Genomic DNA, 14,473 nt, shown 5'->3' with positions numbered 1-14,473 from the left:
CCAATTCCAACCCTTGTTAGCAAATCCATATACCCAAACTTACCCTACTTTAAGAAGTCCTGATCCCTTTCCACCCACAAGAACCCTTTACCCGCCTACTGGTTTAATTCCTCCCAGACATTTTGGTTTTAGGGCATTAAGTTCTTTTGAAGAAGAAAGACGTTTTCCTAAAAAAATGTTCTTTCCTCAATTAAGAAAAAAACCAAATGTATCAATACCCAGTTCATCCCAAAATCCAGTTCCCAAACCCCCAACTACTTCCCCACCAATAACAGTTCAACCTCCTACTGATCCCCAATTACCAAAATATGAAACCCAAATGTTTGAAAAATCTGATACTGAATCAGATGTTGTAGCCTCTTCTGTTCCTACCCAAATACATATCCCCTCTAAACCCTTGAATAATATGAGTTCATGTCTCAAAAATTGGACAAAACAGCCTGAAGTTAATCTTCAATCTGAAACTCAATCTTCAGATGCTATGTCTGATTCATCTGAAACATTTATTGAAGATATTTCTTCTTCTTCCATAGATTCAGAACCTCTAATATGATGATGAACCCCCCAGAACCTCCTCATGAACCTGACCCAGTTATGGAAGAAGATCTCAGACCTCCTGACCATCAAGAAGCCCAAACTATCCCTACCTATGGTGATTCATCTAAAGGCTTTACAATTGATGACATTCCACCATCACGATGGAATGACAGATTCAGAGAGATTCAAGGATGGATGCATTTAGAAATGCTTAATCCAACAAATACAATAGCCAGTACAATTTTTAAAGTTATTGTTAGGCTAAGAGGACGCCTTTTTTATTGGTATATAAGTCTTGGAGAATACAGGCAAACACAGTTAAAGAATAGTTAGTCCATTGTTGAATTTCTTAATTATTTAGTCTCTGAATTCTTAGGCCCGGTGAAACATGAACAAATTGCGGCAAGAGAAGAATTTTTTCAGCTCAAATGTTGTTCTTTCAAGAGACAAGATCTTGCAAAACATTATTCAGAGATGAATAAAAGATATCATAAGATAGGAGGAATTGATGATATAAATTTAAAACAATTTTATCTTGAATCCATACCCTCCTACTCTTGGCAAAGAAGCCACAAAAACAATGGAAAACCAAGGACTTACTATTCAAAATACCAGTTTTGGTGAATTATATCAATTTGTCCTCCATGCTTTGGAAAGACTGTGCAATCAAGTCGAATTTGTGAAACAAATGGAAAAAAATAAGTATTTATTGGGAAAATCTTGTGATAAACCATATCTCAAGATTAAATGTGATTCAGAAAAACAGTGTGCGTGTCCAACTACTTCGAAAGGCAAAAAAAGGTTTGAACAAAAAAGAAGAAAAAAGAAATTCAAAAGGTTCAAATATCTTAGAAGGTCAAGATTTCGAGGTTCCAGGCACAAGAAAGGAGATAGATGTTATGTCTGTGGAAAGAAAGGGCATTTTCCAAAAGACGGCCCTAATCAGAAAAAGAAAAAAAAGATAATGCACTTATTGTCACAGGTTTTAGATAAAGAAATTGATGATGATTTAGAATCTGTGTTTTCTCTTGATGATGATCAGTGTCCAGATACATTGTTATCTATTGCATATTCTGAAGACAATAAGGTAAATGAGATAAGCAACACACAGGTCTCAGAGATATTGTCCCCACAGGAAGATATCGCAGACATAAACAGTTTACCCTTCCAGCCTACCCCAATTGCCCTGGTCCAAATATTACAAGAATACTATTCCAAACCTTTGACCATACCAGCATTTTTTGATACAGGAGCATCAGCTAGCATCTTAAAACCTGATTTACTACCAAAACAGTTTTGGGAAACATGTAACCAAACTTTTCGAGCTGCTAATGGAGAGAAAGTTATCATAAACCAGATTAGCAAACCCATCTTGATAAAACTTTTTCTAAAACTAGTCATCCAACATAAACTCTTAAGATCCTATTTACCCAATAAAGACCTTTTACTTGGATTTGACGTCTTGCATCAAGTAAAACTCCAGTGGACTTCCAAAGGATTACATTATAAGAACCTAACCTTACCCTGGATAGCCTGTATAGATCAATCCCACTCTCTGGAAACCATTCGACAAAAAATTGTGTCAGACTGCTGTGCCAATTCCCACTCAGAGTTTCTCAAAAAATGTACCAACCCACTTTGGAGAAACCAGAATTTTTATGTTAAATTACCTTCTAAGAAAAATGAGGATATAAATCCCACAAAGGCTTCGCACAGAGGTTCAAATCCAGATCTTTTGGAACAAGCTAAGCTAGGAATACAAGATTTGATAAAGGAACAGTTAATTGAGCCAACCAATTCTCCTTGGGCTTGTGAAGCTTTTTATGTAAATAAAAGAGCAGAACAAATTCAAGGAAAACTTAGGTTAGAAATCAATTACCAGCACCTGAATACTTTCCTTGCAGATGATAAATTCCCTTTGCCAAATCAAATTGCACTATTTTCTCAAATCTCTCACACAAACATATTTTCCAAATTTGGTTTAAAATCAGATGTACAAGGGAAATTTGCAACTAACCTTGCTAGGAAATCTCGCAATCAGCTAGATTCTAGTTAACTCTCAAGTCCTTTGATTATGAATTATTTCTTATTTTTTTAATTTTAGTGCCACTGGGGACCTTTCTTATGAGTTCTTTCACCTTCTTATGAGTTTTAATGCCATGGGAATTAAATGATACTAAAGCATCCTACGTACAAAGTAAAGTGACCAAGGTGTTGAGTAAAATCCATTATTCCATTCTGCTTTATGGTGTGAGCCAAACTGGAGTACATTCTAATTGATGGCATACCCCAAGGAGGAATAAGTTGACTACTACCAAGCTTCAAAAGCTGGTCTAAATCAAATATAATTTGAAACTTCAAAAGTGGCAGTTGAGAAGAGAAGTTGTGGAATATAACCCAATCAACTTGGATCGTATATTTATGAAGGGTCAAACCAAGGAGTGGTTGATAGAAGTGAGGAGCCACTCCGTAATAAGAGAGCATTAGAAAAAGAGATGGGCCCCATGAGCAATGAGGAAGAAGAACAAGGTGAGAAACATCAGGTAGATGGAGGAGGTGAACAAGTAGAGGGAGGACTGCAATTTGAGGAGCTGGTGGGAGATCTAGTATCCTGACAATTTTTTACAACCTATGGCCATATCATAAATTTTGTAATCAAATTTGTACATAAAGCCCACAAACATTTCTGGGCCTTCATAATTTACAAAAAATTCCCAAGTTCACACCATTGACACAGAGTTGTTTAACAAAAGAAAAAAAGGAAAAAGAAAACCAATAGTAGCATGTAACAAGCTTTAAAAAACGTTGGGTGGCCCCTAGGCGCCAAGGGGGTGGCACCCAACACCTAAGCGGCTGCCCAGAACCTCAGGTGCACAAAGGTGTGAGATATACACATATACGCATATATGTGCTGTCCAAACGCACATATATAGCTATATATGTGTTACAATGTATATTTATGCATTGATATGTATTCTAACTTTTTTATACAAATATATGTTGAAACATGTTCAAATCACCGAAAATTTTGCTTCCTTAAATAGCTAAAATAGCGAAAAGAAAAACACAAGCACATAGTGTACTAGTGATCATACACCACCTATAGTCCGTACTTCATACAATCATACTCATAAACTCGAGGTCTCCAATAAGACCAAATGACCAATATAAAATGAAGTTCTACAAAACATGCAACACAAATGACAAAAAAGAGGTGATATTTAATTATTCAATGTTTTGGATATTTTTTATAAGCACCGCTTCGATCCTAATGAAGCCATTCTTCAATGTTTACGTCATCTAACATGCTCAAAATCACCCCAAAATCTTCTAAGAACCTCATTTGAACCCTAAAATTGATTGGAATAAGATATGGTAAGGTTTCAGATGAATCTATTAACAAAAATTTCTCATTTAAAAAAAACCGCAAAATCGATCAATTTTGAGTGTTTCTAGGAAATAGGAAGAGTTTATTTTTATAATTAGTTTTTTAACTTTCTGGGTTATAATACCCATAGTTATGGGGTGCGGGTGCATTCCCAAGAGCTGGAGCTAGATCGGGTCCACAGAACCGTAGATTGCTGGAAGTTCCTTGTGATTAGGATCATCATCCATAAGATCCTATATCAAGGGAGCACGATCCTTGTCACATGGGAGCGCAATTCCATGACAACAGGATCACAAAAGTAAATTTTAAGGGATTGTGAGTCATGCATGGGTTCGCAGTACCATTGGGTACAAAACTAAATCAGTACGTATGACTTATTGCCAAATAGAGAAAAACATATCATAAACTCAAGAACCGCGGTTCAAATCAGCTTGGAACAAGGATCACAATATAGGGATCCACGTTCCATCCAAGATCCTAAGCTGGAATCATGGTATTGAGGTTCCGGAGTGGGTTGGTGACCTTTCCTACAAGGTTCCAGCAACTATATGAGAACAACCCTTTTCAAGGCTCAGAATGACCCAAAATGGCCCCCAAGAAAAAAGCATCTTTCTGCCATTTTTAAGTAAGTTCTTGAGAGCCCGCCCATGACTTGGAGCTGGGCGTCTGCCTGGGCATGCCCCACAAACTTCCGCCCACGCCTAGGCCATGTGGCCTATGACTTCTTGGGTGCCAGGCGGCCAACCTAGGTGCTGGGTGGGCTGTTTTTTGAAACAGTGGCACATACCAAATGTTTCAAACATATTCATCATGATAGACTCTACACACATTTGTGCTAGTTAGGAACTTAGAAAACAAAATAACAATTTATAAGTATCAACTTTAAATTACGTACAAGGGAAACAGCAACATGCCGATGACCTTTATCAGAAGCCAGTTGTGTGGGGGTCAACCCAGCTTTGTCTTTCAACAGAAGTTCATGCTTTGTGCCTGCATGTGCGAGAACTGTACATGCCTCTACATGGCCTCTTATTGCAGCCCAGTGCAAAGGTGTACACCCTGAAATATAGAAACCATAAATGATTAAATTCCAATATATGGTGTCTTGTCATAAAGGGACCAACCAATTTATTAGAACTTAATTAGGAACCTCCAGATGCTATCTGTGGTACCTTTCCAAGTATCTGTTCAGCAGTGTCAAGCCAGATATTTCAAAATGAAACTATAACTGCACAACTAATTACAGCACGGTAATAGAAAGTTTTGTAGGGGTGAATAGTGAAAATGCCTGATGGCTTCACCTTCCTTATCTTGTCTTCCTTGGGAAGCATCCATAAACAGAAGTAACCTGATGGTATCTGCAAAGCCCTTATATGCAGCCCTGATTAAAAATCTGTAGAAGTTCAGCGACGGTAATGGAACCTAAGTGAATATACATCAATATATCATTTACAATGGCAGACTTTCCCAATGCAAATGTCAAAAATCTCATCAAGCCAATCATATAGCAAGGGGACGTATATGATTGGTTGAACAACAAAAGCAGCACAATTCATCATCTCATTCAAAGCAAGGATAAATGGAGTTCCAATGGAATATGTGGTGATTAGAACAGCAAAATGTTGTCCAGCTACAATGCGTATACAGTTCCTTTCACTTTGTTCATAAATTAAAAAACATATACCGCAGATTGAAGGATGAAACTGAAGAAATGACAATACGTCCCACATTGAGCATGTTTTATGTGAGAAACCACTAACCAATCAAGTAAAATGTGAAAAATTATGTACAATGTTGCTAATAGAAACATTTTTGCACCACAGTTTTGATAGAATATTTGAAGTATGTCTTTTCTGCTTGGATTCAGGGTTCCTAGGAATCTATCTTAGCCAGGAAATAAATAGGGTCCATATAACTTAAATCACCAATTGTGGGCCTTCTGGAATTGGGTTATGGATTGTTATAACCTATATATTGCAGCAAAGTTTAAGATGTATAAAGGCTGGGCACAAGGTTTCAGAAAACGCTAGGCAGCCCCTAGGCAGCCGGCCCAGCGCCCTGTTGTACAAATTCTTTAAAAATATATATATGTGTTGTCCAAACGCACATATATACATATATGTCTCAATTTTGTAATTTATTGTATCTGAAAATATTGTAACATACTTTTTATATACAAACATATGACATATCGCGCGTTGAGAATAGACTTGTTCAAAATTTCAAAACTCAAACCATACAAAATTTATAAAAGTTTAGAAGTCTAATAGGCTATGTATTAGTAATAGTCTCCAACTCTCCCTATTCCATAATAACATGGACTCCAACTCTCCAAGTCTTCAACATAAAATAATTTCAATGAGAACAGAAAAGTTTAGGAAGCTACTTCAAACCACAAAAAATACTTTTGATTCTAGGAAATAGGTATAACTAAGAGATTAATGGCTTATGGAAGTGCTCTTTTAACTTTGGGGTTGAAAATAACCCCAATAACCTATTTAACCTTTTTTGGGAGTCAAAATTACCCCTTTTGCACTTTTGGGCATCTTTCGAAATCGAATAAAGGCCCACGTGCCTCGGTGCCCGCCTAGGTACAACCGCCTAAATGGGGCACCAGGTCTAGGTGTGCGGTTAGAGGTGTCTTGGGCGCCTAGGCGCCAGGGGACGGATTTTTAGAACATTGGCAGGGCATTTTCTTCATGAAGGTTTCCTAGATTTCAGAAAGCGAAGGATTTTAAGTGAAATCAGGAGTATTGTAGGTGCTTCCTCTAGAGGGAACTTCAATATGGGAAGGAAAATCAGAAGGGGCACAAAACAAAAGTTCAGAAACGGAACAGTTGGCTTGGGGACCTTTCCAAAATCACATTAAGAAAAGCATAATTAATACCCAATTAAGTTTCTGAAAGACTTCAATCTTCATTTATTCCTAAACTTCACAAAGCACTACAACATTTTCCCCTTGACCTCTACCTTTAAAAGCCTCCAACCCAACAGAATGCAAATCGTCCACAAGCTACTTCAAAATAACTTTTTAAGATGATCTGTGAAGATCCAACATCGTTATTTCATGATGATAGTTACTGTTCTTGAGAATTCGTCAATCTGCCAGGCTTTCAAATGAAGGATGCAATGAGATGTTTTCAAGAGGTTTCAAGGAAGAATGCAAATTGAGGAAAGCAAAGAATACCAATGTTGCAGTGATATACAGTATAAAGTGGTGCCAGGGCAGCTAAGAAAAGAATGGAAAATACTTATTAGGGACTTCCTATATGGGTGTTCCCAGAGAGCTAAGTGACCCAATTCCAAATAACACTAAAGTAGGCTCTCAAGGTGGAAAGGAAAAGTGAAGTATTTTGGGTGGGGAGAATCACCATACTCAAGGCCTATCTTATCTGATGCATAGTAAGTCTTTCTATAAATGCATGCTTGGGAGTTCAGGACATTTGGGAACTGCAGCAGCACGGCATTGGAGTGGCAAGCATCATGATGAAGGAATCCACCCACTAAACTAAAAAGAGGCCTATATAGCAAAGAATCTGATTTGGGTATTAGGTAATCAAAAAGGGTTAGGCATTGATAGTAAAATGGTTCAGGAGGTCAGTGAAAGCCTGAAGGGCATGCAAATTTGCTAAGTACGTGGAAAATGTAATTGACATCGACAAGTAGCCAACTTGAACATGGAGAGATATTGGGTATAGAGAGGGAGATTAGATTGATACACTATGGTAGTACGAATTGCAAAGATGTGTCATTCTAGAAGGACAAAGGGGTTGTAAAAATTGGAACTCGAGTAATCAACCTCCTAGCTTGGTTGTTAAGGCATGTGAGTCTCATCAAAAGTCCAAAGATTGAATCCTAGCTCACCTTTACAATAAAAGGCAGCAACACTCCATTGAAAGCAATGTCCCCTAGAGTTGCAAATGTGGCTAAGGATAAGAATAGAAAGGTCAAAGATTAATTTGAGGAAGGGTGAATGGGTAGGTAATATTTGGGCCATGGTTTTAAGAAGAGCCCCAAGAAATGCTCTCAGCTGGGCCCAACCGATCTTGGAATCCAATTTTCAGAAGGGTTCTTACTGACCTAGAAATTGAAAATTTTGCCACCTTAGCGACAAAACTCTAAGCTTGTTTCTTACGCCACTCCAGTCATGATCGTTTTATTTGGTCTCCGTCACCAACAGAGACCCTCTCAGTTTCCTCATTCTTTCGTAGTTTATCTCTTCCTCCAACCTTCCCTTTAGCTCCTGCTATTGTGGCTGCTCAGGCCTGGGCATCCTTTGCACCCCCCCCCCCCCCCCCGCCCCAAAAAAAAAATCAAGATCTTCTCCCAGAGAGTACTCACAGATTGCAAAGAAGAGGAATCTGATTCCTAACCGATGTGTCATGTGGTTTGAAGCATACGAGACTAACGACCACCTCCTACTGCACTGCCCTTTTGCTTTCAATATCTGGGGGGCAATTCTCAAACTATTCAAGGTGCAGTGGGTGTTACCAGAAGCGGTGACAACGATTCTTTCTTCCATTCAACCGTATTCTTGGCACAAGGCAAAAATCATTCTTTGGAAATCAACGGTCGCTGCTGCCATATGGGCTCTTTGGATCAAGTGCAACAATAGAATTTTCTGGGGGGGGGGGGTGGATTTTTACTGTGGCACAAAGTTTTTAACAAGCTCAAGTCCATGGTTATCTTTTAGGCGACCAACCACCAATGTTTCAAAGGAGTCTCCGCTTCGGCTTTCAGCCAAGATTGTGGTACTATTCTTCAATTCCATTGCTCGCGTCTACCGAGGGCCTCACGATGGAAACCTTCAGCCCTGAGCCAGTTTAAGCTTAATTTCGACGGCTGTTCCCTTGGTAATCCCGGCCCGTCAGGTAAAGGAGCCATCCTCAGAGACCATCTCGGTACTACTGTGGCAACTGTCTCCAAACATATCGGCCATAACAACTCCATGGAGGCTGAAGTATTAGCACTCTTGGAAGGCCTTACACTCATCCAACCCCTCCAACTGTATTCACTTGTAGTGGAGGGAGACTCCAAGAATACCATCTCTTGGGCTCAGAGTCTTTCTTCCTCCCCTCTTCCTTGGTCCTTGACACACTTGTTTGACAAGATTGACAACCTTTGCAGGAAAATGTCCGTCGTGTGGATGCATACGTGGAGGGAAGAAAACCAGGAAGCTGATTTCCTAGCAAAAGAAGCAGCAGAGATGGCTAGCAACCAGAAGATTTTTGGTTTTTTGGGATTTTTGGATTCATTTTGTGGATCAACCTGTTTTCCTAGGTTGTTGTGCCTCATTGTAACCTCCTAAAAGAAGATTTTGATTCTGCTTTTCTGATTTGTCTCTCCCTTGAGCATCCTCTCTTGTGGATCGCCAAGGTCTCTTGTACTATTCTTTCTTATATATTAAAGGTTAAACATTATAAAAAAAAAAAAGAAGAGCTCCTGAAAGAGGAAAAATTCACAGCTGGAATTCTGGATATTATTCAAGGGGAGATGATACGAATGAAGTGAGACAAGATTGCGCGATGGTCGAATACTTCCAAGTGTTCTATATTTGATAGCTTCATGTGTTATCTGTGCAATAAATATATGTGGTGTTATGTGGAAACGCGAGGTGAGGACTGTTCTTTTTTAACCATCAGATTGCAACGGTAGAAAAGTCAACATCGATAGTCTTCAACAGAAGGGATGTCTTTGACAAATACATGTTTTCTGTGTAGGGAAGCCAGGGGCATAGATTGATTACGTTAGTTGTGAGTTAGAGGCAGAGTATGACAAAGTATTGTTAAATTGGTTCCCACGTATTTGTTGTGCCAGATGCAGGAATGGAGCAGTACAAGATGGTACCAAAACAGAACCATCCGTTTGGGGAATGCTAACAAAACAGAACCACCCATTTGGGGAACATTTAGTCTAGCAAGTACATGGAGAGTAAGGAAGGAGAGGAAGGAAAACAGTTTCAATAGCTGTCAAATTTAAAGCAAAGAGATGTGGTAAATGGGACAGACCATAAGAATGTAATGGAATATGTCAAGAAAGGAAACAATGTATGTTGATACTTGGAAATAATTTGATTTTCAGCCTGCAATTAGAACTCAATTGAGTGAAAACCAAAAGGTAGGTCCTTAAAGCTTAATTTCGATGGATGCTCCATAGGGAATCTACCTCATACATGGTTGTTCAATTGATTTAAATGAGAATAGATAGGTTCTAAGATGCTTTAAGAGCCAAAGGAAAATTGAAGTTCCCAATAGGGCCAAAAAACAAGTATTGTAGATGCCTTGATGAGGTTGTTAGGCAACACATGGATGGGGGACATTATTGTGATGTATCTTCTGTTCATGATATTCTTAATTTTATCCAGTCTTCTGTGAGGGAGAAGGATATAATGCAACTATTGGGGAAAGAGAACTTCATGTTACATAGTTTCCTAAGGGTTATTTACAGCCATTAGAGTATTCATGCACTTTTTGTGTTTACCTTCATTTGTAGAGTCACTAACTAAAATAGGAAAAACAAAATATATTTTTGGACAAGTCATCATCACCATCGAAGCTTTATCCCAATGATTTGGGGTCGGCTACATGAATCTTGTTCCTCTATTCTTCTTTATCAAGGGCCACACCCTCAGTAAGACCAAAAGTCACCACATCTTTTTTTCACTACTTCTATCTATATCCTTTTGGGCCTTCCACTTGAACCAAATTGCACAGCAATAAAAAAAAATAAAAGTTACACTGGACTTCAAAACTAATATATGCTGCAAGATGATACAGGACATGCTTGTCACATCAAAACAATTGTAGCTTTGCTTGATTCAAAACATTATATCCATAGACGTACCAATGCAGTGGGCTCCTCCCATCATTATCAGGTTTGTCAAATTCTGCATTGTATTTTGTGACGATGTGATGCAAGAAAGCTGTTTGTCCATATTGAGCAGCAACGTGAACAGCCTGAGGCAAAGGGATGAAGGCATCAGACAACTTTCTTGAGAAGTTCACCAGGTTAACATACATGTGCTAAAAATACAATCACCAAATCCTATGCCAACATGAAGCAATATAAGTTGCAGAAAGAGAAGCATGCTTCATATTCTCTGAAAAAGAAAATGTCAAAACAAAATGTCATATAACATAACCACCCGTCTAAGCATCAAATTATCATCACCAAAATTGCTAGAATAAAGGAAAGTCCAAAATGAAAGGAAAGGTTCCTATCCCAACTATTGCATCGAGCAAGTTGCAGATCAAGAAGGTAAAACTAAGGTCCTAAAACTAGATCAACCTAACATGGAACAGAAAATTTGAAGCCCAAAGTTGGGAGGCTTGCTATACAGTAACAGCAGACGCATTAAACAAAATTATTGAACTAAAAATGTTTTTTCCTACCCAATCATGCTTGAAAGTGCCTATAGTTAGTCAAACGATCTAATAATCCAATGATCAGTTACCAAGTAACTTGGATTGGCATCTTATATACCAAGAGTTCCTATGATACTTTTACCAGTATTGCCAGGCCAGGAATATATGGGTGGAGAGAAGTTTTTATGAAGCAAGTAATTGAGGTCAGTTCTCAAATTCTAGGCAAAATATAGGATGTTGTAGAATGTTTCTGTGCATAACAAAATCTGCAAGTTTCCATCAAAAACAATAAAAGATGAACAAGCAGAAAAAGTTATGCAAACACCGAAAAAGTGTTGCCTGATCCATGGACGGTTGAGACACAAATACAGGAAAGATACAAGTAGAATAGTATAGTAGCATACAGAGATGAATATATTTGTTAGCATTTAAGTTATTTTAAAAATACAATAAAGAACATTGTAAGCCTCAATGTCAGTGTTATATGTGGGATCTACAGCAAAATTAGCTCAAAAGAACTGAGGGTTATGGCATACTTTTTCACCTGACAAACTAATGTTTTGTTTCAAGTAAGAGAAAATAACTGGCTCCAAAAGATTCTGCCCCAGAAAATGTGAAAAGCCAATTGTAGAAAAACAAAATAAGAAAGAGAAAAAAATTGGGAGAAAATTCACACAGCATAAGTGATTGCAGACAAAGAATGCTTCAATTAGGCACATTGGCTGAACTAGCTAGTTTGCCTGAACGCCAAACCAAATTGGAATTGACTTGTTTTAGTGGAATTATGTGTAAGCAAAGCATACACACAATTTAAAACATATTTAAAGCATAAATGAGCTTACACATTTTAAACTATATAGAGTATTCAGAACCTATTAAGGACACCTTCTCGTGTGTCATATACATCCCACCCTTTTTCTTCTTGTTAAATCTTAATGATCTATATCCCTTTTCTATGGACAGTTAAGATAATCTATATAAGGACAAACACCAAATCTTCAATCACCCTCCTGAAATTGAGTAGTCATTCATTTAGACATAAAGGCCAAAGGCAATACTCTACCTTTCTTAAACTATCAAACTACAACAGTATTCAACTTCCCACGTGCTTAAAAGGTTTTTTACAGTAACAACAGTCAAAGCCATAAAAGTAAATAAAGAAAACAAAAGGAATCAAACCCATTCCAAAATTCCATCCAAAGGTTTCAACAATCAATTTCAGCTTAGTCAACTCATTACTCACACGATATCCATTGGCATCAGCAGCCTCAACGCGTGCCCCATGTTGCAAGAGTATATCAGCTACTTCGGTAAAACCTCGAACTGCAGCCCAGTGCAGTGCTGTTTGTTGAGTATTATCAAATGCATTAACATCAGCTCCATGCTTCAAGAACATAATAAGACAAATGAGATATCAAAATGAATCCAACATAATACAATCCATAAAAACATGGTTAATGAGAAAGCAAGAGTAAACATAATTGTATAATCGTAATGGTCGAGATAAGCAGGGGAATATGAATATTATGTTTGATAATAGAAAATTTATGACGTTGCTTGGAAGCATGCAAAGATCAACAAATTTTACGCAATGAAGTAACAAAAATTCATAATGTATCTGAAATGAAGAAATGGATTTGTGATAGAGAAACAAGGTACGCCAAAAGGTATTTCAATTTCTCCAAAACTGGAATGTTCAAATGTCATTCCAAGAAACCAGTAACACTTGAACAAGGCTGTATGTTTCCGTTTTTTTTGTTTTTTTGTTTTTTTAAGCAAAACATGAATTTACTGCATTTTCCCCAAAAATTAAAGAATATAACTTCGAAAATCAAGCACTCAAGAAACCGTTCTCTCTCCCTATCACTCAAAGAGATATAATCCCCAAAAAATTCTTCAGAAATTATCAAAAAAACTAAGTAATTAGACATCTCTCCCTCTCTCTCTCTCTCTCTCTCTCTCTCTCTCTCTCTCTCTCTCTCTCTCTCTCTCTCTCAAAGAAGAAAAAGCAAAGAAAAATTTAAAAATCAAGCACTCAAGAAACATTTTCTCTCCCTATCACTCATACAGATATAATCCCCAAACAATTTTTCAGAAATTATAAAAAAAATTCAATTAATTAGACATCTCTCTCTCTCTCGCTCTCTCTCTAAAAGAAGAAAAAGCAAGGCAAAACGCAGTTGATCACCAATGGCCATACCTCAATGATGTATTGTGCAATCTCTCTATATCCATTGAAAGAAGCCCATTGAAGGGGATAGTAGCCATCACCACCAGGTTTTGAAACACTGCGACCTTCTTTCTCAACAAAATGTCGAAGCTTTAAGAGGTGACCATATGCTGAAGCAGAATACACGTCTGCAATGGCTAAATCCATTCCATTGACGCCGTTACTATTCATCGAAGTGCTTGAATTCTGAGTTTCTGAGACAACTTCAATCTCCGAGGAAGCCATGCCCTCTCAGCTATTTCAAAGACTGTAAAATTGGAGAGTTAAGGGAAGTTCAAGGGAATTTCACGGAAGTTGATTGTTCCAGGGTTTCTTCATAACCAGGGTATTAAATTTCTAGGGCTTGGAAGAGAGAGAGGGCTTAGGCAATCACAGGCAATATAAAAGGAAAGAGAATTGCAGAGAGGACTTCTTTCGTCTTCTTCTTCACGAGCATTTTCATGTAGCAGGGCATTTTCGTTATTTTCCTTATTCAAAGTCCAAACCCATTAGGAAAAAAGATAGAGAAATTTACGTACGGACCGTTCTTTTTATTATTATTATTATTATTATTATATTATTATTTTTTATTATACAGATATAACGGTATGGCTCGCAAATATGCGATATTACCGAAAGGACATATCTATAATTTTTTTATTTTTTTTGTTTAAATTTGCTTTAGTACGATGTTTCAAACATTGGATCGGATTGTTTTGGCATATTTAAAAAATAGAACAAAATACAGTCCAATGGTCCAACCAACCATTGGACCGCATTGTTCAATAAAAAAATAAAATATTACATGAAAGGATGTATCTACAATTTTTTAAAATTTTTTCTCAAGTTTGCTCCCATATGTTTAAAATATCCAATTGCTTTGGTCTACCTTAAAAAATTGAATAGAAAACAGTCTAATGATTGGAACATCGAACCACATTGTTTAGTAAAAAAAATGGAATAAAAAGCAATTCG

General features: G+C 37.5%; 1 protein-coding gene across 15 annotated transcripts in view; it reads right to left on the bottom strand.

The window, feature by feature from the left end:
• The window catches only part of LOC18442442 (Ankyrin repeat family protein with DHHC zinc finger domain-containing protein), a 34,671-nt gene extending 20,682 nt beyond the window's left edge, over positions 1-13,989 (bottom strand). For 9 of the 15 annotated variants that reach the window (XR_016046953.1, XR_016046951.1, XR_016046952.1 and 6 more), the window contains exons 1-5: positions 13,490-13,989; positions 12,533-12,673; positions 10,769-10,881; positions 5,227-5,306; positions 4,821-4,984 (exon numbers count right to left, since the gene is read on the bottom strand). Coding sequence is in view for 5 of the 15 variants with exons in the window: in XM_088855010.1 (XP_088711136.1) it covers positions 4,821-4,984; positions 5,227-5,306; positions 10,769-10,881; positions 12,533-12,673; positions 13,490-13,744 (753 nt within the window). In the remaining 10 variants the exon portion in view is untranslated. Of the gene's footprint in view, positions 1-4,820; positions 4,985-5,226; positions 5,348-10,768; positions 10,882-12,532; positions 12,674-13,489 lie in introns of those variants that run through there. The other 6 variants (XR_016046958.1, XM_088855014.1, XM_088855015.1 and 3 more) reach the window with 3 other exon arrangements.
• Between the last annotated feature and the right edge of the window lie 484 nt (positions 13,990-14,473).

This window comes from Amborella trichopoda, chromosome 13, assembly GCF_054954075.1.
Source record: "Amborella trichopoda isolate Santa Cruz 75 chromosome 13, AtrichopodaSantaCruz75HAP2 v2.0, whole genome shotgun sequence".
Taxonomy (NCBI): domain Eukaryota; kingdom Viridiplantae; phylum Streptophyta; class Magnoliopsida; order Amborellales; family Amborellaceae; genus Amborella; species Amborella trichopoda.
Note: the sequence above shows the minus strand (reverse complement) of the source record. Positions and strands in the feature narration are given on the sequence as shown.